The sequence below is a fragment of the Phodopus roborovskii genome, unplaced genomic scaffold (assembly GCF_943737965.1).
Source record: "Phodopus roborovskii unplaced genomic scaffold, PHOROB, whole genome shotgun sequence".
NCBI lineage: Eukaryota > Metazoa > Chordata > Mammalia > Rodentia > Cricetidae > Phodopus > Phodopus roborovskii.
Genome location: NW_026126460.1, coordinates 13,174,631 through 13,198,713, shown reverse-complemented (window position 1 = coordinate 13,198,713; position 24,083 = coordinate 13,174,631). Strand labels below are relative to the sequence as shown.

At 37.1% G+C, this 24,083-nt stretch overlaps 1 protein-coding gene across 11 annotated transcripts in view; it reads right to left on the bottom strand.

The window, feature by feature from the left end:
• The window catches only part of Map2 (microtubule associated protein 2), a 58,035-nt gene extending 35,941 nt beyond the window's left edge, over positions 1–22,094 (bottom strand). For 5 of the 11 annotated variants that reach the window (XM_051190375.1, XM_051190379.1, XM_051190378.1 and 2 more), the window contains exons 1-3: positions 21,819–22,094; positions 5,999–6,112; positions 3,895–3,972 (exon numbers count right to left, since the gene is read on the bottom strand). In XM_051190375.1, the coding sequence (XP_051046332.1) occupies positions 3,895–3,972; positions 5,999–6,112; positions 21,819–22,080 (454 nt within the window). In that variant the 5' untranslated portion in view covers positions 22,081–22,094. Of the gene's footprint in view, positions 1–3,894; positions 3,973–5,998; positions 6,113–15,783; positions 15,958–21,818 lie in introns of those variants that run through there. The other 6 variants (XM_051190377.1, XM_051190380.1, XM_051190386.1 and 3 more) reach the window with 3 other exon arrangements.
• Positions 22,095–24,083: the final 1,989 nt, after the last annotated feature.

Sequence of the window (24,083 nt, the reverse complement as noted above, 5' to 3'; positions counted from 1 at the left end):
AATTCTGAGTTGGAAGACTCAGATTTAGATATAAATTCTAGCCGAGTCATTTATCCAGATGTAAACAATGATATTCCTGACAAAATATGTGAATTTCTATCTGTGTGGGCTACTGGATGAAATAAATGACAAGTTATTTGTAAAACTGTAATGTGTAACTATACAAAATATCCTATTTAATTGTGTATACTCCCGTGCACATATGTGCACACACAAATGCCTAAAGGTACAATGCACACTATGGTATACATGTGATGGTCAGTGGACAATGTAGTTCTCTCTTTCCACAATGTGGGTCCTTGAAATCAAACTCAGGTAGTCTGGCCAGAGGGCAAGTGCCCTTTACCAGATGAACCATTGTACTGACCCTGCACACGACTACATATATGTCTGTATGGTGTCTTCCATATGTTCCATTTCAAGTTTTCTTCCTTACCTTAATTTGACATTTGAATTTGGGTTTGAGAAACTTAAGGAAAATGTGAATTTATTTTATAAGCTACTTTCATGACTTAAGGTAACAGTTGAATGCATTCACCCCTTGTTTTAAGTAAACATGCTCTGGGAACTGTTTTTGTCACAAAACAATTTACTCTTCTAACAAGTGACATGTAAAAGGATATGATCACCTTGTGAACCTTGGCCTTTTTAAATAGCTCTGTGCATAACTACAGACTTTAGAAATGAAATCCAACTGGTTTTGACAGGAATATTCTTTCTAGTTTGCTTTTATTTAAACTTTTTATTAACACATTTAAAAATTTTATATTGGGCAAAAGGAAGAGTTGTTATTTCAAACTCAGCCTCAGTTGGTCAGACCTTTTTGGGATAAATTTGCTGTCGTATTTTTTATAATCTAGCTCTCAGGGAATATTAAGGACTAATTATTGTTTTTGCCTCGTGACATGAAGCAGAAGGCAGCTGACTCCAATTAATAGTTTTCTCCATCATCTATCATCTTTCACCTCTTCACAAGCTTTTGACTAAAGATTCCTCAGTGTCTCTGTAGTTACCTCCACCCTCAAATGATATGGGAGGATCTACTTTGAGGTAACAATAACTATTATGCCATCTTATGACACTGGGAAAAGAAAACACTCAAGAATTCTGGATTACACTAATAAGGAGGCAGAAAGACCTCTGGTTGAGGTTATTCTATTATACTTGCACAGACTTCCATTTCTAATAGCCCAGTCTAAATGACAACTGGTATGGCTAGACGAAGGAAAGGAAAGGTGGTGAGAAAATGTTATAACTAGTAGAACCTTTTATAAAAGTACAGAGATTTTCCTCCTAGGTGAGCTGCTTGTTAATTTTTGTTAATTTTTTTCAATAAAACCTCTTCTAAATATTTCCCCAAATAAAGACACGTTTTGGGATATACTAATATTCCATGAGTTGCAGTAAATGGATGGTTTTAAGGTGATGAATGTCAAATTATTTTCAGTGGAAGCTTTCCCTTTGGGAAAGAACATTTTTTTTTTTAAATGTCTGTTAAGACGGACATTCTTAGAACCACCCATTTACTCAACTTTAATCCAAGCACGCCCTTCCATTTGTATAAAAGGGTCATATTGTGGCTGTTTCTGTGCCCTCAAAGCTGCTGGGAGAGTTTGTGTCCTAGAGGCAAAAAGAATCTCTTAGACAAAGAATGAAGCCCACCTATCCCCTCTCCTAGCAGACCTGATGTTTGTTAGTAGTACACCAGCTTGGGTCTTTAGTAACTCACTGAAAACTTGATTAAGAAACTCAACAGTTCCTGTTTTCTTGTAAATTGTCACTGGCCTTTTTTTTTTTTTTTTTAATTTTAGTTATTTCTTTAAAATCTGTTATTTTTTGAACATTGATTTTATTGGGGTTTGAGATAAAGGATCAATGGAACTTTGCCTTGATCACATCTTTCACACATTAAAGTTGAGATTATCATGTGCCATTTAAATGAATAATATAAGGTTTATCAAATGTGCACATTTATCTTTTCTGTAAGGAAGAATCCAGGTGGATCCCCAGATAGATGGGAGGAATCTACTGCCTTTTCTGCTACAATTCCCACGGAATAAGAGGAGCCAATAAATGGACTTTTGGAGTAGGCAGCTCTGTCAACACCAGTCCTTTCTGGGTTAAGAGGATTCTTGGGCACTCTAACGGTTTTAAGTGGGAGTTCAGAAACATTTCCACCAACCTCAGAGAAGTACAACTGTCCACAGAGCTTCCTGTGCATTTAGTAGGAAATGAATGAAATCTAGGCCCTTGCCCGGGGCTAGTAACTACACTCTATTTCCTTTATCCTTCCCCACTTTCTCACTACCTGTCAGCCATGGTTCCTTGTCTTAGAACACAGCATCATTTCATCTATCTGTATGCGTTTGTGTATCCTGTTTCCTCTGCCCCACATTTTTCCATCTGTGATCTACCAGTATTTCCTCTTATTTTGAAACTAGCAATACAACAAAAGAAGGATCCCATTGCTGTTCTGTCAGAGGCTGCTCTCCTTACCCTTCCTAGAGGTAATCCATTTAAATTATCAGTGTAATTATTGCATTCTTGTTCACTATGCAGTTTGCCCTGTGAAAGCAGGTATTATGTCTGTTTTGTTCTCAGTCATTTGCTCAGAATTTGAAAAGTTTTTAGAACATGGTAAGTGCTCAGGAAATATGGGCCAGTTGACTGGAAAAGTATAAGGCCAAAAAGAACCTTTCAGATGTATGAATGATATTATAAACCACATTAAAGGAGATTAACTAATAGCCAATTCGGTTAAAGCCTAATTAGAGTTGCTAATTTTTTTCATAGAATGATTTGCTTGTTTTATGTTATTTCAGTTATCAGATTGGGGGGGTAGTTTAATTAAGAAAAGGCTTGCTACAAAGAAATGGTGTTGCTTATAAATCTGGGACTAAAATCCTTGCCTCAAAGCTAACAGTATGCAGGTGAATAATTTATCTTTCTGTATTTAGGAAATACTGAAATGAGTCACATTATGAATTATAACACAATAAATATTTAATGGTGATATTATTTACCTTTTGCATAGCAAATGATCTCTGAAGTGACAACAGAAAGAAAAGTAAATGAATGAGAAAATGAATAAAATGGCCTTAGTGCATGAAAACTGAAAACCCACCCCTGTTGTTCCTCTTACTCAGACCAGCCAGCTTGTAAGCATATGCTGAGTCTCTGGACTAAATCTCCTCTGTAGCAGTGTAATCTAGTGCCTCTCATCTCCCATTCTGAATGAATGAGCTTCAAAGCGGCCCTCAGTTTTGTCAATGAGAACGGAAATGCTGATTTGGTGTGGTGTGGAGCAAGTGCGTAAATGTATTCATGGATAGTCTTCGGCCTCAGCGGGGAAGCAACCATGGTCTTCCAGTTCACTGCTCTCAGTATCTGTTCATTCATTAGCTTCCTGGCTTACTCATTAATATTTGTTGAGATTCTGCTATGAGGCAGGCCCTGGGGAAATTCTCAGCAATATAACCGTGAGTAAAACGCATAATTTCTGCCACTTCCATAAGAAGGTACTAACCCCTGCTGTCATGGGGATTATATTTGTTATTTCTTTTCTGTCATAAGAGGACTGTATCATTTCTGTCCAACATCTCCACATTAAGTTAGCTGCTTATAGTTATCCCAGGAACGTGAACACAGAATTGTTTTTTGCATAGTCTATTTTTCTGTTTATGTAACACTGACCATATTCTTAAGCTGATTTTATATAGATCACTGACTCTATTTTCATTCATGGGCTTAGTGAATTAGTATGTTTTCTTCCTGATGATCTGAAATAATCCTAGCCCTGACCTACATTACCTGGCACTGGTGCCCCTGGCTTTGGACTGGAGTTTATTGTTTACCCTTTTGGGTAGTCCCAACCCTAGAAGGTCAAGAACTTACCTTCCTCCACTGGCACTGTTTGTTCCGAGGCTGGAGACGGTGGTGGGGAAGGTGGCAGATGAGCTGCTTCTTCAGCTGCTACAGGTCAAAAACAGAGAAACGAGACAGCACAATTAAGTCTCCCAGGCCAGTGCTCCTCCAATCTGCAAACAGACTCCTATGAACTCTTACCTTTTATCTGATTTACCTGTTGACAACTTAGAAGATTTATATTTCCTGTTTTTAAAAATATTTTTCTCCATAAAATGAGTTAGAAACAAATGAAAGAATTCTGTTGTACTTGTAAATAAATTAAAAAATCCAAGTTGAATTTGTAAAGTTAATAATGTATTTAATTTGCCCCAAAATACTATATGCAAAGACACCCAGACAAGCATTTTGGTTGGGATTAGAATTGTCTATTTAAAAAATAACAAAAATTTGGATGTTCTGGTAGGTCTAGAAACAGAACTTGATCACTCATACTCACAATGCTTGATAAACATTTTTAAGTGACACTTCACATCCACTTTAAAGTTAAAGCTCCTTTACCTTTCACTTTCAGAAAGGAAAAGGAAAAGTGGCAGAGCCTATGGTAAGCATCAGACCATCCCTATCCACCTAGTTGGAGCTGGGCCACTTTCTGGCTTTGATGTCACAGTGAATACAGATGTTGGGAAAGGCTCTGAACCATCTCTGATGTCCTTCTGGGCACCTACCTTCCTTATGACCTTCCTATGCAGGGAAGGAGCTTCAAAGGAAATAGTTTTCAATTACTGCCAGTGGCCGAATCTATTGCATAGATATGTGAACTGAAGTTTCATAACACAGTGACACCTTAGAGTTGGCTTTGTGATGACAGGTATGTAGTTCCCCAACTCTTGGCGATTTGTGCCTATATTTTTAAGATTTCAAGTTTTTTTAAAACCTGAATTTTATTTCAAATAAATAAATAATTGGAGTAAAAGACAATTTAAAATTTAATGCTTTAAAATTAGGTATATTTCCCATTTATGTTCATGAAAAATTTCATCCTTGACAATCAAAACATTCAGAATGATACACATTTACTATATTCTAAACTCCTAATCTGAGAAAGGAAAATATTCTTATTCTTTATTTTTAGTATACACTTCAAGGACTCTTAATCAGGAAAACAAATATTAAGGATCAACTGAACTATAAAATATGAAAATGTTTTTAGAATTTAGAAGCTATGCATTTTGGAAGATTGGGCATATGTATGTATGAAATAAATACACTGAATCCTAGAAAGTCTTCTTCCATCTATACATATATGTCTATCTACTTGTGTACCTATCTGTGATGTATCCATTCTCTATCTGGCTATAATATGTATATATATTAGCTATATATATATACATACGTAAATATATGTATATATTACATATATATACATACGTAAATATATATATATATATGTCTATTCTCTATCTATGCATCATTTAGCTATGTATTTGTCAATCATCTATGTATCTGCAATTTATCTTTATATCTATTACCTATATATCATTTATGTATCTATGTATTTGTGTATCTATATTTAAGTGCTAGATCAATCTATCTCTCTGTGTAGGTCAGCAAGCCTTTGGCTGAGTGCCCTCCTCAGTGATTCTGTATTGCATGCCTCCGTGGCATTGAAGGACATTTGTGGCTATGGGAAAGGGCAAGGTGACCTTAGATGAGCTATGTGATCAATTGTCAAATCACAAGGTCAGTCTTTCCTATGTGATTCAAGTCACTGATGAATCTAACAAAGCGCTAGCTATTGGTTCTGTGTAGTTAAACCCATAAGCAGAGACAGTCACTGCTAACTGAAGTTTCAGTTTACTTTCTTCATGTGCATGGACTCATAAAACCCTGACTTAATAAACAAAAGGGTTACCATATCTAACAACAAGATTATTACCCTAAAATCTATCAAAACATCCCAGTGAACTCACTGAGGGGGTCAAACACAGGTCTTCCTGCTTCTAGTAGAGGTGATAGGTGAATTCCATACATGAAGTATGTACAAAGTAGAAAATATCTGCTGAGCATATAGACTTTACACTGTTACGGGGGCAGCAAATGCTTGCCCTGACCTAGTCTCTCTTTCATTTACCTAAAGGCAGAGCTGCAGGCTGGTCTTTATGTTGGGCTTCCTTCTCTTGTTCCCCTTTCAGGACTGCGACAGCTTCAGCCGTGACTACTTGGACTATCCTTGCAGACACCTCCTCTGCAGATAAACAGTAACAAAAGAACATATAATGACTGGAAGTCCAACCAGGGAGCTTCTCAAATTGATGAATGCATTTAAGAAGAATAATTTCAGGATTTGGCAATTCTCAGATACATTAATTGTTCAATGCAAGTCTAACATTTAAAACTTATTAGTTGAGAATGCTCCTTTCAGTATTCCAGTGTTTTATGGAAAATTGAGAGTAAAGAGAGAGAGTGCAGGCACAGTAGACATCGAGACAGCATGAATCTTGTCTTCTAGATCACTCTTGAATCTTCTTATTAGCACTGATATAACATTTAGTATCCTCCTGTAGCATTTAGCATACTCCACAGGGAATTCTGCTGAGAGATATTGTCTACTTGGTAAACATATACAGTCCTGGGTGATTTCTTTTGACAAGCATACAAGTCTTTACCCCTTTCTCTTCAAGCTCTTTTCTAGACTAAATACTTACTACAATTAGATTTTTTTCTTTTTGCTTTTTTTTTGTTGTTGTTGAAAGGATAGAAAATGAACATATATGGTTTAGTGTCATTTACACAAATTAGAAATAATCCATACTGCATATTATCCTTGCCAACTTTAAAAATGCAAAATTACTTTGTACACTTCGTGAGAATTTGATGTTTTAGAAGAGTACCGTGCGAACTGGAGTCCTACGTACTTGAGTATTAATTAACTTTTTATAATCTACAACTTTTTTATGTGGATTAAAATTTTTTAATTGGGAAAATAATAATAAAAGCACACACAACTATCATTAGTTTATGTAACAAAATTATAACTGAGCATTGCTACAATATTTTAGTATTTCATATAGGACCACATGTTGGGATCAACTTGATACATACAGAATGAGTCACACAAAATAGTCAAAATAACATTGTGGGCATTTTACAAAGAGGTTTTAAAACAGTCTAAGTAGACACAAGTAAGAAGAGAATTGAAAGTATGCCCCTGGTTCATAGTCACATTTACCCTACACGAAATGCATTGTATACACGTTATTGGGTTTCATCGGTGAGCAGCAATTTAGTTTCTGTTTATTTTGGAAGGGAAATCATAAGAAATTTGAATCTTTTTATCTTTGAGAGAAAACTAATTTATAAATGTACCTTTGGTTTCCAGCTGAATAAGGTGATGGTTTTGTGCATGTTTAAATATAACTGTCAAAAAATAATTTTAACAGGATCTTGGGAGGCTTCGTAAACTTTTATTTTTTTTAAAGATTTTATCAGGAGTTGGAGATGTAGTTCAGTGATACAGTGTTTGCCTCACATGCATAAGACCTTGGGTTCAACTCTCAGCACCAATTTTTGATTAAAAAAATTCTATTTTAAGAATAATCTGATAGCATATGAGGAAGTCGATTCCATATTGGTTTAACTAATGTCTTCTAGTTGTATGGAATAATATCATCTTTCAAATAGAAAATAATATGCTTTTTATTCAAAATTTCAGTGTAATTGGAGATACATGAGCATGAACAGGCGCTCTGGGGGTTTCATTTGGTCCAGTGAATTTACAATCTTTTTTGAAAGAGCCAAAGGAATTTATCAACAGGATATCAATGGTAGTTTTCCCTAAAGAGTAAGAGATGGCTTTTTCCCCAGAAGAAATGTAATCAGAGCTCTCCTGGGTGGATTCTCCATCCCCATTGCCTGCCTCATGGGATAGAAGCAAATTCACTCAGGGTTTGGTTAAGTTCATGGATAATTAAGAATAAATGTACTAAAGAAACACAAATGACCAAGTATGACAGTCATAAAATCAAACTAATAAAAATGGTAAAGACTATGATTCTTTTCTTATATATATGCTTATTAGTTTTGTATATTTAATCATGTAAGACCATCTACTCCTCCCCCCACACTGCTTCCATTCATCTATCTATCTGTCTACCTGTCTACCTATCCACTCATCCACAGACCCATTCATCATATTTTTAGCTATTTAGGGGTAACTATCTTTTAGGGTTAGTTATTAAGGAACTATTAAGATCATTAGTTCAGAGGAATATGAGTTTGTACTGAAGAATTTCTACCCTCTGGTTATTTTATCCTAACAAATTCATGTACACTCATTGTGCTTCTAAGTTTTACTCACTAATATGCACAAATGATAGCACTTGGTGCATGGGATGATGTGGGATCTCAGCTAGGTAATTACACAATGTGTAATAGACAGCACACCAAGGATCTTAAGTGAAAGGAAGACATCCAGATGGCTCTTACCACTTCAATATCTCACTAACAGCCATGGAAGTGTATTCTGAGGGACCAGTTGCATCACGCTGGCATTATTATGCTGTGGCTATAATGACGGTCAGAAGTATTTTTAAAGACAAAGTATTAAAGGGAGAAAACACTGTCTTTCTTTCTTTCTTTTTTATTTTTTATTTTAATTTTCTGGTCTCAAACCTGGCTGCATAAATCCTGGGGTCCCATCTATTCAGGACTCTTATCATCAAGTCCCAACTCTGGACTGCCATCTAGATGGAGCTCCAAAGAGCTTGATGGCTTTAAAACTCCCTACGACAGTTAGCAGCAGGAAATCTCCTGATAGGTAAGAGAGTAAAAGACATTTAAATTTTTCATTGCTTCTTTTCTCCACCATCCCTTTTTCTTTTTCAAATACATATGCAAATTTATGAATAGAAATTGGCTGTTGAGAGAATTAAAGGTAATATACATACATTTTATAATTACCAATGATACACAATTAAATGGTAATATTGACTCCCATAGTTGAACATATACTGCTTATTGCACATAGTTATTTTGAAAACTTCAATTATTTGTCTTGTGAACTTCAAAACTTTTGGGGAAACATGGATTTTAGTTTATGGTATAAATTATGTTAGTGAAGAAGCATGTGTGATATTTCTGTTCTCTCTTTTGTGAATGTTAGGATTTTAGCTGATTATCAATAGCTTAGCATTGGAGAAACCACTATAGTTGACTAGTGTTTGAATGTCAAAACTGTGAGTCTTTTTTATCATTAAATGAGACAATGAGTTTCTACAGATAATGAAAATAGCTTGGCTGTAAAGTCAGGCTGTAAAGTTTGTAAGGAAAATTTGTATCTCAAAAAAGATAACTCAAGTAACTCAAGTAGGTCTGACTACAAACTAGAATATTAAAGGTAAGTTTTCTGAATCTGATTTATCTCATAGCTGTGTACAAAGTTGTAAAGTTGTTGTCTATTGGATAGTATGAGAATAAATGACATAAAGATATTGTACAAGGAACATAGAGACAGGTAATACATCACCACTTAGGAAAACATTTGGAATACCTCCTTTCTTCAAAGCTCTGCACTGGCTACTAGACACTGTATCAGACTTTTGTTCCTTACAAAAGGTGGCTAAATTAGCATAGTACCACTGTTCTACTGTGCAGCTCATCATTTATAGCTGCTCCAGCCCCTTGCTTTCCTCAGCAGATCCACCATCACTAGGACCTTTTTGTTCTCAGTCTTCATCATGACTGAATTTAAAGGCAGGCCCAGGCCCAGGATCTGTGTGCAGCATGTCTTCATACTGTGGTTACTGTGACATCGACCTACTAAACCCCAGTGAATTAATAAAATTGATGGAGTTGACAATTTTTCAACAGCTCTGAAAATTCTAAGCTGCATCTTGAGTGACGATGTAAAATTGTTGGGGGAACCTATAATTGTTGAACATGCAGCCTGTGGATTTGGATCAGGACCAGCTGTGACTCCCTGAACATGCAATGGTTCACCAGTTAGACTATGAACACAAAATTCAAGCAAATCGGCATATGTCTGGCTGGACACATATTTTTGTTGATTTCTTGCAGCTTGTTAAAAGTGAACCACGATGCATTGACAGTAAATCCAACCATATGGCTATAAAAACCACTAAATGTTTCTCCTTTGAAGCCTTGTGGGTACAATAATGGTGTGCTAAAAGAAATGACAAATCAGTCTACCGTACACTTGGTGAAAAAGGAAAACAAAACAATTTAAGACAGAATGCTCCTGTCAAGAAGGTTTTTCTCAGTAGGGTACAAAATGGTTGCCTAGGAAACCAGTGTTAATTGCTGCTGCTGCTGGAATCTAGTCAACAAGGAAAGCACTGTGTAGTTCGAAGTGCTCCGCTAAACAAACACCCTCCATAAATTCATGAAGAAGGGGAATAAAAGGAAAAATTCCTCGCTTCTTTCTTAATTTGGAGAGTAAGTGGCTCCTATGAAAGTATTTTCTTGAATCAGCTGGTGGTGAAAGCATTTAAAGAGCAGATTGTTGGGGTGGAGTGATTGTTTGTTTGTTTCCCTGGCATCTTTGCATTAATGAAGGAGGCCAGCATTGGCATACTCCACTCTGGTTGTCTACAAGGTTGTAGCTACACATCTTTGTCTTTGTTAAGCAGTCCTTTCTTCTCAATATTTCTTCTAAAGATACACTGATCGAAACAAGGGGCAAACACATTATTTAAAGGGGCAAATACATTCATTGTAAGTAGAGTCAATTTGTGAGGCAGACATTTAAGAAAAGAAATCACAGTTATATAGAGTTCAGCTTCCCAGTCCCTTCTCCCCCCCCCCCCCAGGGAGTTTATTTTGTGTCTGTTTTAGACAATGTAAGAATGCTTAGCCATCCCTGGGAGATACAAAGACATGACATCCCTGCACACAATTGTTTTTGAAGTACAGGTAATCTTATGGAAGGGTACTTTTGGTTTTTCTTCTTTCTTCTTTTCCATTAGTGGCCACAGATTTTTGACTGATTCTTCTGTGGCCACTCATAAAACCTCCCTTTTGATAGCCATGCCCAAACCAGTAGGGATTATGATTATAGGAAGAGTTCCCTTTCTCTTTTCAAAAAAATATTTTTAAATTATGTGTATGGAAAATTTCTCAGATGTGTGTATTTATATGTGTGGGTATATACAAGTGATGGCAGATGTTCATGGAGGCCAGAGGAGCTGGATCTCCTGGAGCTGGAATTATAGTCAATTGTAACCATCTGAAAGATGCTGGAACCTGAACTCATACCCTCTGTAAGAACAGCACACGTTGCACGCTTAACTGTTGAGCCATTGCTCTACCCCACCCACTTCCACTTATTCCTACATCAATTTATATATTCAAATCCAGTCTTACCGAGATTATACCTTGGCATACTAAAATAAATTATTTCATTTTATTTTTTCAAGACAGTGTTTCTCTGTGTAACAGGCTGGCCTCAAACTCACTGAGATTCGCTTGCTTCTCCCTCCCAAGTGTTGGGGTTAAAGGTGTGGGCTACCACTGCCCAACTCAAATGAATTCTTTAGAGATTTAAACAGGACTTCACTGACTTTCAAATTTGGTTAAGGAGAAATCTGTAACAAACTAAGATAAATAGCAGTGAGAGGACTATAATGTAAGGACACTAAAGTATTGAGCCAAAAGTAATTAGACAATCATAGATCAGAAACAGCACTTACTGGGAAATATTATTTCTAAATTTAGTGTCCCAGATGGAAATAGAGGGGGAAAATATTTAAGCAAAAGACACATAGTTGAATGACTATGGCTCCAATACACACACACAATACACAACACACACACACACACACACACACACACACACGCTGCTACTTGCAGCTCATATAATAGAAATGAGATAATTAAGTCAAGTATAATATTTCACTCATCTAAATTAATTGGGTAAACATAAATTTAATGAAGAATTTACTTTCTGAAAATTTCCAACAGCTTTAATCCCAACAAATTAAATATAATCACTTTTGGCATTGGAGGACTGATAACACCAATGAGGGATTAAATGTTCTGTGTTATATCTTTTGTTTCCTACTAAAATAAGGACTTAGAATAATTAGACAAGAAGTGGCCTGAGGGCCATATCTAACATGCTTTATGATCCTGTGTCAACATAGTGCTTTGTCTTTTTGAGGAAAAGGTCAATTTTCACAGCCCATTGGTGTGTATCCATAGTCCCCATGTCAAACAAACAAAAAGGGGATTGGGGAGAAAGGATAAGCCAGTTTTTGTATATCAACATCTGTGTTGTCTTTCAGAAAAAGCACCAAGAACAGCAATTGTAGTCTAGTGGGATTTATTTTTCACCATTGGGGATTAAGTCCAGGGCCTTACACATCCAGGCAGTAAGACTACACTGAGCTACATCCCATCTCCCATTCCAGTCTTCTCTATTTTTCAAATCTTTGCTTTAAAAGCAGGTAATAGCCAATAGCCATTTTTTAAGGGAGGTGATGAGTTTGGGTACTCAAATAAAACACACTCCAAGGAGAAAACATTATTCAACCAATTCTTTGACCTTTTGTGTTACTCACAAAGGAAACAGGAATTTATAGCTTAACTTATTATCTAAAAATAAAAGAAATGATGCATCACAGGAAGCCCCTTGTAAACGAGACAAAATAAGTACATCTAACTGAAACCAAAGAAAAACCCCACATTTTCCTAGGATAGGGATATAGCCCACAGTAGAGGGCTTGCTTTTTAAGACCAAGGCACTAAGCTCAATGCTCAGTCCTGTCTACAAGCAAAACTTCCTTTTCCTATAGTCAATGTGCAATTTTCCATTTAAATGTAGAAGCACTGTTTATTATTTAAACTCTTACCATTTGCAAGTCATTTTATAGACTCAGACATGAAACACAGAAAGTGGGACTTCAATCACAGTCTGCGTAGATGACTTTACAAATTAGGGTATTATTTTTCCAAGCCAGTATCACTGCACTCCTCTAAATGAGAAAATGACGCCTGTGATGGAAAGCATGCAATATGCTTCAAGGCTCAGGCTGTCCTTTCATCACAATTGGGATTTGCTGTGTTCCTGACCCAGAAGAGCAAAGCAGTCTTTATTTCACAACCAGAAGATCAAAGAAACCCATGCATGTTTGTGTTCCCATCTAGAGCTATTTTAGGGGCATTTTTCAATCCAGGCCAATTGTACAGTGGGCTCAATTTTGTAAGGGTGAAAATTATGATTCTTGTTAGTTAGATTTTTATGTCTCTCAGAAGTTTATTGATCTTAACATTTCATATTATTCCAGTTCAGCAGTTATCAAGCAAATGTCTCTGATTATGTGTGCTACATATTTTGGTAATTCCCAACCCTCCAACTCTCACCCCCACCGCTAAAGAAAGTCACTCCGGTAACTTGTTCCCCACTGAAGTGTTATAGAGTTCCTTTTAAATTACTTTCTACTGTAAGTAACAGCTCTCTCATCGTCACAATGAATATATGTCTCAAAGATTCTCAATTTATTCCTTCATTTCTGGTATTTTGTTGAGTTAATCCTTCTCACAAATGCATTACTCACACTGCCATATCCTTTTTGTAGCACAATTTTGTCTTTGTGATTTCCACTCTTAACTCCATACATGGATCCTTAATCTTTTTTTTGTATTAATTTAAATATTTATTAGCATTTCCTCCAGGAAATAGAGTAATATATGTCAAAGGAAGAAAGAAAAGCAAAGTACCAGTTCAAAGCATTTACAGTCTTGGAATAAAACTGGTTAATAAATAACCTCAGTAGATGGACGGCTGAAGGATGTTCTTAGCAACATATAACCATAGTCCCTGCTGGTGTTTAGGAAAGTCTGACCAGAAAGGAGATCATAGCAGTTCTCTGCTTTTGCTGGTAAACTTCTGAGAACCTTTCTCAAATGTTTCCCCAATATGTCCCACAATACTGCTCTAGAATGCAACCATCACACTCAAAGGACTGATCAATCATTCAGGCTGGAGAAGCCCAAAAAGAAACGTGGTCCTCATTTGTCAGTACAGCCCTGACCAGTACTTCCAATTTAGACTCAAGTCTAGTGTTCAGGATGCTCAACTATAGATGATTTGTCCTGGAGTCTTGATTATTCCTACCTTATCTACCTAACTACAGTGCTTTGTGGAATTTTGAATATTCTTGCAATACATTTTAAATACAAACATTTTACTTTCATATTTGTATTTGGGTAAACACCTAGCATTTGCATAACTGTTACAAGTTGAAGGAGTGCCCAAGACATATACCATTTTTCTCCCTGTTCACCACCTTGGCTAGGTTAAATTGTATTTTTTATGAGTGTAGCTGAACAGTGTGACTCATTTGCTGAGAGCTGCTGAATGGTGAGCTGGTAGCATGTGGTTCAGTCTTTTCTCCCGGGATTCACAATGCCTGGTCAGATAAGACTGAAAGTATCAGGGCTGTAAAGCAGCTCCAGTTGTTCTATTCATCTGCTCTTGATATGAATTTCCATACTCCCTTGAGAGCAGATGCAAACGCTCTATGTAACATGCTAAGGAGCAATGAAGCATGAAGATGCTGGGAGGAAGGGAGCAGGGCTCTATGAACCAAAGCAGGAAATCAGAAAAAGAGCGTGTTGACTGAGAAGCATCCCCAGCCACCCAGTAACCTTCAAACTACAACAAAAGCAAACCAAAAGCCTAGACACTTGCCGTTCAGTGTCAAATACTTCTGATAAAAACTAGCAATATTGTCAAAGTATCTATGTATTTATGGATGCATGGATATGCAAATATTTACTATATAATTCAAATAACACATTATTGATAGATTATTCATAAATTCTCAAGATACATGGAAATTTATTATTAAAAATTACTACCACATTTCTTTCTCTCCAAATCCCTACCTCCCTCTTTCTTTCTCCTTTTTTGTTTTGTGAGGAAAGAATACTTCCAAATAGAGGGGACATTAAAAGGTCCTCTATACTATTAACCAAGTAAAAGGCTTACCAAAATCTAGAAACGAATCTCAGAAGTCACTTCCATTAGTTGTTATTTTCTCATATTTATTTTAAATGAAAAAGATCTCATGAATTGCTGAGAATTTTTCTATAAGTGGAGATTTTTTTTAAAGACTTCAGAGATTGGAAAGCAATGAAAAAAACCACAGTGATAAAATATAACAGCAAATTAGAAAAGAGAAAACATGGCAATATTAAAAAAAATACAGACTAGGGTAAAGTTTGAAAACCATAAAATATAATTAAATTATACTTATATTTAATTCTATATATATGTGTGTATGTATGTATATATGTGAGTGTACATGTGTGTGGTATGTGTATGGGTATGTATATGTGTGTGTATATGTGTGTATGTATGTGTTAGGTGTATGTGTATATGTGTGTATGTAGAGCTTTGCTCATTACAACTCAAAAGTCTTTAGGCATTTAAAATTTTAAGAAAGAAAATAATACTTCAATTTGTTGAGTCATTGGGTTTAACAGAAGCAGTCTTGAGAAACTGGTTTTTCTAATAATTTGATTCAGAATTACTTACTGGCTTAAGACAATGTCAATGTCATCTCACTGTGACTTTGACTGAGAAGCAAAAATGATGGGACAACTACCATGCGACTGTATATTTAAATGAAAAACTTCATTCAGTTCGCATCCTTTCCTCTAATCTGCAAAGCAAAGAAAGCTCTACCTGGGGTTACCAGGTATATATAAGCCCATATCTCCACAGGAACAGAGTATTATTCTTTATCATACTATCAGGTCCAGTTCAGATGGACCTGATAGGCTCAGATCAGCAGGCATTAACACAACAAGCCACACAGTATGACAGAAATGAACACCCACACCCACTTTATCTTCTAGAGACCACACAGAACAAAGCAAAAAACAGATACAAACCTCATGGAACTGCCTTAATTAAAAAGAACCATTTCTCTCTTTCTTTCTAGCCCAGGTGCCTAACCTTCATGAGGAAAACACTGAATCCCATCTTCTGATCTTATCCACCGGTGCCGCCAGGCCCAAGGCTTTGCAGTAAGGCTGTGTTTTTCTGCAGATCCACCCTTGAATGCTAAGTAACTGCTCTCTGCACACGCCTCTCTCTGCAGAGCTCAGGGAAATGGCAGCCAGAGCAATGAGTGGTTGGCATGGCAACAAGAAGAAGAAAATCTGCAACCCTTTGTATTGTTAGGCCTACTTGTTTATTTGCCTCAGGGGTTGATGCGGTAGCTTTAGTCATTTTGCTGGAGAAATGGTACTGCGATATTTTGCTCTGCATACATTAAAATAGTATATGCAATAGGTCGTATTTTAAAGGGGGGTCTCCATTTTGAAATGGAGGCAAAGAGGATAGGAAGGCAGCAAAAGGCAGGTTTCACTTTTCTAAGGTTGAAAAGGGAGAACACAGACAAGGTTAGAGCAATCAGCTGTTTTCATATGAGTGATGCCAACCTTGGCCCTCATCACCCCATCATTTCCTTTCCGGCTTCAATATGTAATCTCTGCAATAATAAATATATGTGTCTGGGTCTCTGTCTGTCATGGGCTTGCTTGAGTTATGGAGACATTAAAATATAGAGAAGACTATACTATCTCCTGGGCAGGGGACAGATCTAGAAATATAGACATGCCAAAAAAAAAAAAAAAAAAAAAAAAAAAAAAAAAAAAAGGCATTGTAGGGAATGGTTAGGAGTAAGGTAAAGAATTATCCTTCAATTTTTATATTTACCCCAAGTGATATCCAGAAAAGAACCACTCATCCCAAGACTTGTTTTGCCCTTTTAGTGTTCCAAGCATCATGCTTGAGGACAACTGAAGTCACCAAGGTCTGCTTTTGAACACTTGCATATTTTGATGTCTATAAATATCTTTTCTTCTCTGCCTCCTTTCTTTCTCCACTTAGGAGGAAACCGAGAAACATGCTATGCCATGCTCCAGGAGTGTGAATGTGAGTTCTGTAACAGAAATGTGCACTTTGCCTGCCGTGGATGACTGACTCAGAGGAACAGTAGAGGAGCTATCTTCTACAAGGCTAGAAGCCTGGACCCTGTAGCAAATACTTTCAGGGGTTGACTACACCTGAGGAGGGTTAGATGTGAGAACTCATCCTCTAGATTCCTCCCAAATAATTGTTGTATTGTTTGAAACCATGGCAAGATAATGGCCAAGTTTCATTAATGTTTTCCAATAAAGGATACATGCTGATATTTACAAGGTTAATTCTGACAGCCAAGAAAATTAACTCTCAAGAAATCTTGAAAGCATTGACAGTCAGCTACCTGCTTAGAAGGTAAATAAATGATAATGTATATACAACATTTACATGTTTTCTTGGGGAATGGACAGCTCCAAATGAAACCAAGTTGCACAAGGTTCCTGGCCTTTGGATTCTCAATTCAACACTTTCATCTTCTAAATATGCATCCCTGAATTACTCTTTTAACCAGTCTGTGCCCTAATTTTCTCATTTGAATATTGAAACACTAATGCCATATCTTTGTGGACATCCCAAAATGATAGATCAAAGCCATGATGGTGTACAAACTGAAGAGCCACGTGGAAGCCTGTGATGCTACACAAAATTCCAAGCTGTGGTTCTAAGTTCAGAGTTGTCTTTCTGTGTCCTTGAGTGGTGAGATGACGGAAGGATCCCTGTAACATCAAAAGTTGTTGAACAAGTCCTTACGTAAAATGCCATGTTTACATGAAGCTTCTGTCATCCTTCTATATGCTTTCAATCATCTCCAGACTCTGTTTATTGCTGGACACAGTATATAAATTCTATGTTAATAACTGATATACCACATTGTATCAGGAAAACACATTTTTGTCCTGCCCAAACACCATTTCTTTCAAATCCATTTAATTCACAGTTATTTCTACCCATGGATGTCAATAAGGATAAATAGAGTAGGCTACAGTTTTTCCAGCAACACTTGAGGAATGAAAAGGAGTCAGAGACTTTTCTATCTCAGAACTAAAACTTTGCTGATTGGGCTTTTTCAATCAGAAAACATTATATTGAAATGATTTTATAATTAGACTTAGTAAGCATAAGACTCTGTGCCATAGATATCAGGACACCAAGTGAAGTGACAACCAGTTACATTGCCAAGTCACGAGCACACCATCTATGAAAATCATGTCTCCACATCCTTAAATCATCACTTGAAAGGTAACTTTTAAAACTTCCACTTTCTACGATGATGTTCTGATCAAAGTTTTACAGATTTTCGGATACTAAGATTTCTAAATTTTATAGATACGAACCAACCCTTTTTTCTTTTTGCAAGTAACCCCTGCTATTTTAATGAGTTCTAATATACCTTTGAAACAACTTATAGATGAGATATCTAATTGCCACTCATTTGGAACTCTGTAGGGGCTAAACTGTATTTCCCTTCCTTTCTTCAGTAAAGTGTTAAAGGAATGGATTGTTATAAGCCACTTTTTTTCTTCTCAATTATGCTTTGGAAAACAATTTAAAAAGAAAATAAAACTACCCTCAAAGCTTAGCATTTTCGAAGCGCCATATTTGAGATTTAAGAGGATATTCTTATACAGGTGATGGTTAACAACTCATGTTTTAAGGAATTTATCTATAAGTAATCAATGACAACTGTTATCATTTTACTAAACTTGTTTGGAAAGAAGCTGACTGCATACTAACTTATCACTGAAGCGTCCTTTGTAAGTATGAGGAAATCAAGTTTTTTCTTCACTTCCTAGAGCTTTCCACATTTGCACATCTTAGGAGGTTCAATAATTGGCTTGTTATTTTTAGAAAGGAGTTAGTTTAAAAATCACACCATAATTTAGATAAAAACATCACTATGGCAACCCACAGATGAAGATGTACCACCTCTGTCACTGTGAGTATACATATGAATGCTTAGAAATAAATTTTTCCAGAATAACACAAAACCCATTTAATACATGTTGAGAGAATTCCCCAACAAATATTGGATACTTCTGACACCATCACTCAAAAGAAATAACTGTGAGTTGGATTTAATTTATATTATCTTCTCAAGGAATCTGGCAAGGACACACTGACCTGACAGATTTTTCTGATGCTGTTAAATTCTTCATTAAGACCACTGAATAAATAGGATATTAAATGATACTAGTCGTCATTGGCTTGAATAAGCGTACTATATATAGTGATTTTTTTTTATATTGCCCCATGGTAGTCAATAAGGGTCATGTATTGAGCATGCAAGAGATGAAACTAGCCAGGCATGTTGGCTCATACCTGTAATTCCACACTTGGGGAAATTAGACAAGGGGATAACCTTGACTTTGAGTTGAGTCTGGACTGTACAATGAATTCAAGGCCAGCCTGGGCTACCTAATGGTATCCTACTCAAAAATAAAAACAAACACAAACCAACAGCAGTGCAACAACAAAGGCCTCAAAACTCAGGAGATGAGAGTATAGTTTTCAAACTAACTTGAGAAGGACTGTCTTTGCATTTGCTTATGCATTTGGTCACTGGCCCGGCACAAGTGTACTGAAGACTGCAGCTGTAAAGCCAGGGCCTGCAGGATGTGATGCTAAGGAAACCTCTGGTCTACAGCATTATCTCTTTCCTTCCTTCTAATCATGATGGTGGAGCTGGGCTGGTCCTCATCCCCTTATGCCTCAAACCTATTAGAGTCCCTTCAGTGGGGAGTGTCACCCTCAGCAAGTTCCACTGTACTCAGGCAGAGATAAAAGTCCTTGTTCAAGAGTGTCACCACCAATGCCAGCCACAATGGTGGCAAATGACAGATACTATGTCTTCGAGCACTGGCTTTATACACTTTATAATATAACAGTCACTAATCATGAAAGTAAAGCCTATTTTGAAATCATTTTCAAATCATAATGTCTCATTAATTAGATGTAGGAGCACTACACAGCTTGTCAATTTCCTGGGTTAGTGAAGAAATACTGCCATCCTGTTTTCCCCTTTGCAGGGAATTCTGCAAGGCTTTCCTGGAATTCCCAGAGGCTTTGCAGCAGAGAAACTGCAGAGGATCCAACTCAGTGAAGAAGATGCACAATCTTTTTGGTTGTGAGCCTAGCCTTTAACAGCTGAGCCACCTCTCCAGCCTGATGCACAAGCTTTTTTTTTTTTTGGGGGGGGGGGGGAGGGGTTTGTTTTGTCTTTTGACACAGAGTTTCTTTGTGTAACAGTCCTGGCTGTCCTGGAACTCACTCTGTAGACCAGGCTGGCCTCAAATTCACTGAGCTCCACCTGCCTCTGCCTCCGGAGTGCTAGGATTAAAGGTGTGCCCACCACCTGGCTAAGACACGGTATCTTTAGGAGGGAGACAGTGTATGCAGTGAAACAGAGTTACCACAAGCTGAGTTAGCCTGTATTTCAGATTATTCATGCTTCCTTGGTGTATCCCTGTGGATTTATTTGGCACCTCAGGACACATTTGGGAAAATTAGCCCTAAGTAAAAACAACCCCTTATAAACATCACCTTTCCATACTTCTAATTTGTCAATTAAAACCTTGTAATTTGTATCCTAATTAATTTTCATAGAGGTCATATGTCATGAGAGCTCAGATCCATGGATTCTGGGCACCAGATTTTGTTTGGAAGCTAATGCAACACTTAGTATGTAGAAAATACACAATTAAACTTGTGTTTAAAAACTTACACTGTGTATTTTAAATTTTATTCTGTCATTTAAAATGTCTTCACTATTTCCTTATTAAAATCAGACATGCATATGTATATATATAATATATATACATATATATGCATTTTATACACACAGATACACATATAATTTGCACCAAGAACCTTATGCACAATACGTATGTTCTCTAACAATGAGTGTACTCCCCCATGTCATATATGTGGTGGATACACATCACAGTTTAATTGATGTGGTACAGAAACCCATCTTCAAATAAGTAAGGGATGAATTTGAAGGGGATAATACTTTACTACTTGTAGTTTGTTCATTTTTTTTTTTTTTTGTGAAGAAGTAAGCTGCTATCTGTAAGTTTAAATACCAAAATTCTGAATTATAGGAAAAAAAGATAGACGAATGCTATATTGTAAGGCCTTCTCATTAATGATTATACTTGTGGGGCCATTTATGTTAGAATCAATGAGAGTACTTTAAAAAGAAGTGCACAAGAGCTAGTCACAACTGGGGCTCAGTAGTTTAGAGCATTGGTTGCTCTTCCAGAGGACCCAAGTTTTATTCCCAGAACCACATGTTGGCTCACAACCATTTGCAACTCCAGTCCCAGGGAATCCAATGCTCTCTTCTGGCCTCTGTGGGCCCTGTCTGCATGTGCTACATCAACATATATGCAGGCAGAATACCCACATACATGAAATGAAAATAAAGATTAAAAACTAAAGAAGAATCAGTTATATTTACATTGTTCTTTACACCTCATGGTACTGAATTTTAGAAAGCTGAGAAACAGTGAAAGGCCCCTATATTTGAACATGCATGTTCATCTCCCCTCTCTTCTCTTCCTTTTCTCCTGTTTCTTTGGAAGGCTGATGATGAGGTTTTCACTGTTCTTTCTACCCTAAAAAGAAATATGCTTCTAATCTATCCGTTGGACTTAGGCCCAATGTTACTTAAGGTAATAAGGAAACATTGTCCTCCCCCCCCAAGAGTTACGTTACTATAGTTTAGAGCAAAATATACATACACTGAGTATTTTGCCTATCAAAATTAGGGTAGTAAAAATTAAGGTGACAAACAATATATAAAGACTATAACCACATCTGGGGAAGTCAGGCTAACTGCCCCCGTGCTTGGTGCTTGATGCATGGCTTGCTAGGGCATCCATTTCTCCTGATTGGACTCCAGTCCTTGAAGAGTGAAGGGACCAGCTGCTGCAAATTAATTCCCTTTCAGAGTAAGCAGACTACAAAGCACAAAGAAGTTCTTGTGGACCTCAGTTACCTGCTGTTTCTCTGTCAGCCGAGGTCAGCTCTCCATTGATCCCATTCTCTTTGGTATCCGAGTAGGAGCCCTGCGACCCATGCTCCCCGAAGGCTCCCTCCTCCTCCTCTCTGTATGGAAATCCATTGGCGCTGCGGCTCAGCCCTTCCCCTGCCCCGCCTTGGTCCTTCATTTCTGGAGGGTGAGGGTGTGCAGCTGCCTCTGTCAGTGGGGCTGACATCCAGTGTGGCGCCTTTCCATCGTCTTTCCGCTCATCAGCCATCCTTCAGAGCTGTACTGTCTCCTGAAGGCAGAAAGTGTGTGTGTGTTAGCTATCACTTTGGGCAGTCCTGATCTAAAAGCTTTGGTAGTGAAATGAGGGAAATTTTGAGGCCAAATCAGTGGCTTGCTTTATCGATAACCATTCTTAAAAAAAATTAACTTATTATCAACACAATAGTTTTTACATTTACATTGCTTTTGCAGAACATTTTTGGAATGTTCCATGAAATCATATATATTCTACAAACAAACAAACGAACGAAGAAACACACACACACACACACACACACACACACACACACACACACACACATACCACACCACATCTTAACCAATGTCCTTGACATACACTCTAAATATTGACTCGTTAGTAAGAATCATGCACTGGGGGAATTTGCAGTGGAAAATTAAGTAGAAAAAGGCAGGAAGAGAAATGGCTGGAGGAAGTAGTCAGTTATCAGACAACACTCAACTACTTTTTAAAAGTATAACTTACAAGAGAATCTAGAAGAGAAAATGGCTAACACTTTCATTCCAACAGCATTCATGTCAAACCAGCTGAATATTCTCTTCTGAGTACTGTGTTGTAATGAAAGTTATTGACTAAATTTTCCAACAAACATTTCTTAACCCTACCGCTAAAACCGAAGAGACTCTGATATTTTTCTACAAGCACAAATCTTGCAGGGAAAAAAAAATAATGAGAACAATAGTTATGAGAACCATGTCCCGCTTAATGACATCATTCCACTACTAAGTCAAGGAGGATCTGAAAAATGCTCTAGCATTGACGTGAGTGATGAAGCTGTGAATTATAACGCAGGATGGGTTCACTGTGGAGGAGGCATTTTCTTAACCTTAAGTGAATGGCAGATACTGTATGACCTTCTCTTACAGGCGATGCTACTAAGTTTAGAGATGCAACTGACAGGATGATTCAGCCCTCAGTTTGGAAAGCTGTTGCCAGTGATGTAGTCTTATTGACAACATACATAATGATTCTCTCTAATGGAAACCAAGAGCAATTTTTAAAAAATCAGTAACAAAGACTGTGTTAGGTAGGATCCATTTCTTATCTCCTGCTGTTTAGAGATCCCACACATAAACTAAGCTGTTATGGAAGTGAGCTTTCCTACCAGATTTCCATGAGACACTTCTTTGTTTCTGAATTTCTATTTACTTATTGTGTGTGTGAGTATGTGCATGTATGTACCAGGGTGTTCATGTGTATGTCAGAGGACAATTTTATGGAGTCAGACAGCCCTCCCCTCCCAACATTATGTGGGTTCCAGGGACTGAACTCAAATCTTCAGGCAGGTTCTGTTGGCTAACACGCACGTTCACTTGCTGAGCCATCTCACTAGCCCTGCTTCTGAATTCACTGCTGTTCTTTGCTCCCTATGTTCTTTAGTCATATCAAAAAGAATGAGGCAAGTCCACTCATGTAAACTAATTATAGAGAACCTCCAAATTTGTTTCCAAAAGTATTCAGTTTATCTTCCATAAAACCACATTTAAACAACAAAGACAGAGCTTAGCTTTCGAAACCTGGACTGAAGGACTCAAAGAGGTTTATATACATCATCCACAATGTACAAAGAACTTCATGCACCAAAGGGTTTTGCCAACAATTCCTAGTTTGATGGATTACAATATTAAAGCAAATCATTCAAAGGAAACATTAGTAATTACGTTTGTTCTGGTTATAATTATCCCACCACTTATTGCACCGCCGATCATTACATGTAATCATTTTAGGTGGTTTTCCTATAATTTCTAGTGAAATAACAGGAACTTGGAAACTTGGTCAAGTACATGAATTAGAGTTACTTGTAAACCTGTCCTGAGCTATTACTAAGGCCTAAATAAGCACTCCAAGAGGTATGGCAAACATCCTAGAAATGGAACCTGATGGGAAGAAAATACCCTCAGGACTAACTTCCCCATGTGTACATATCAGAAACTAAATATGTCCATTTTATTTGGGTGATCCAGTTACATTCT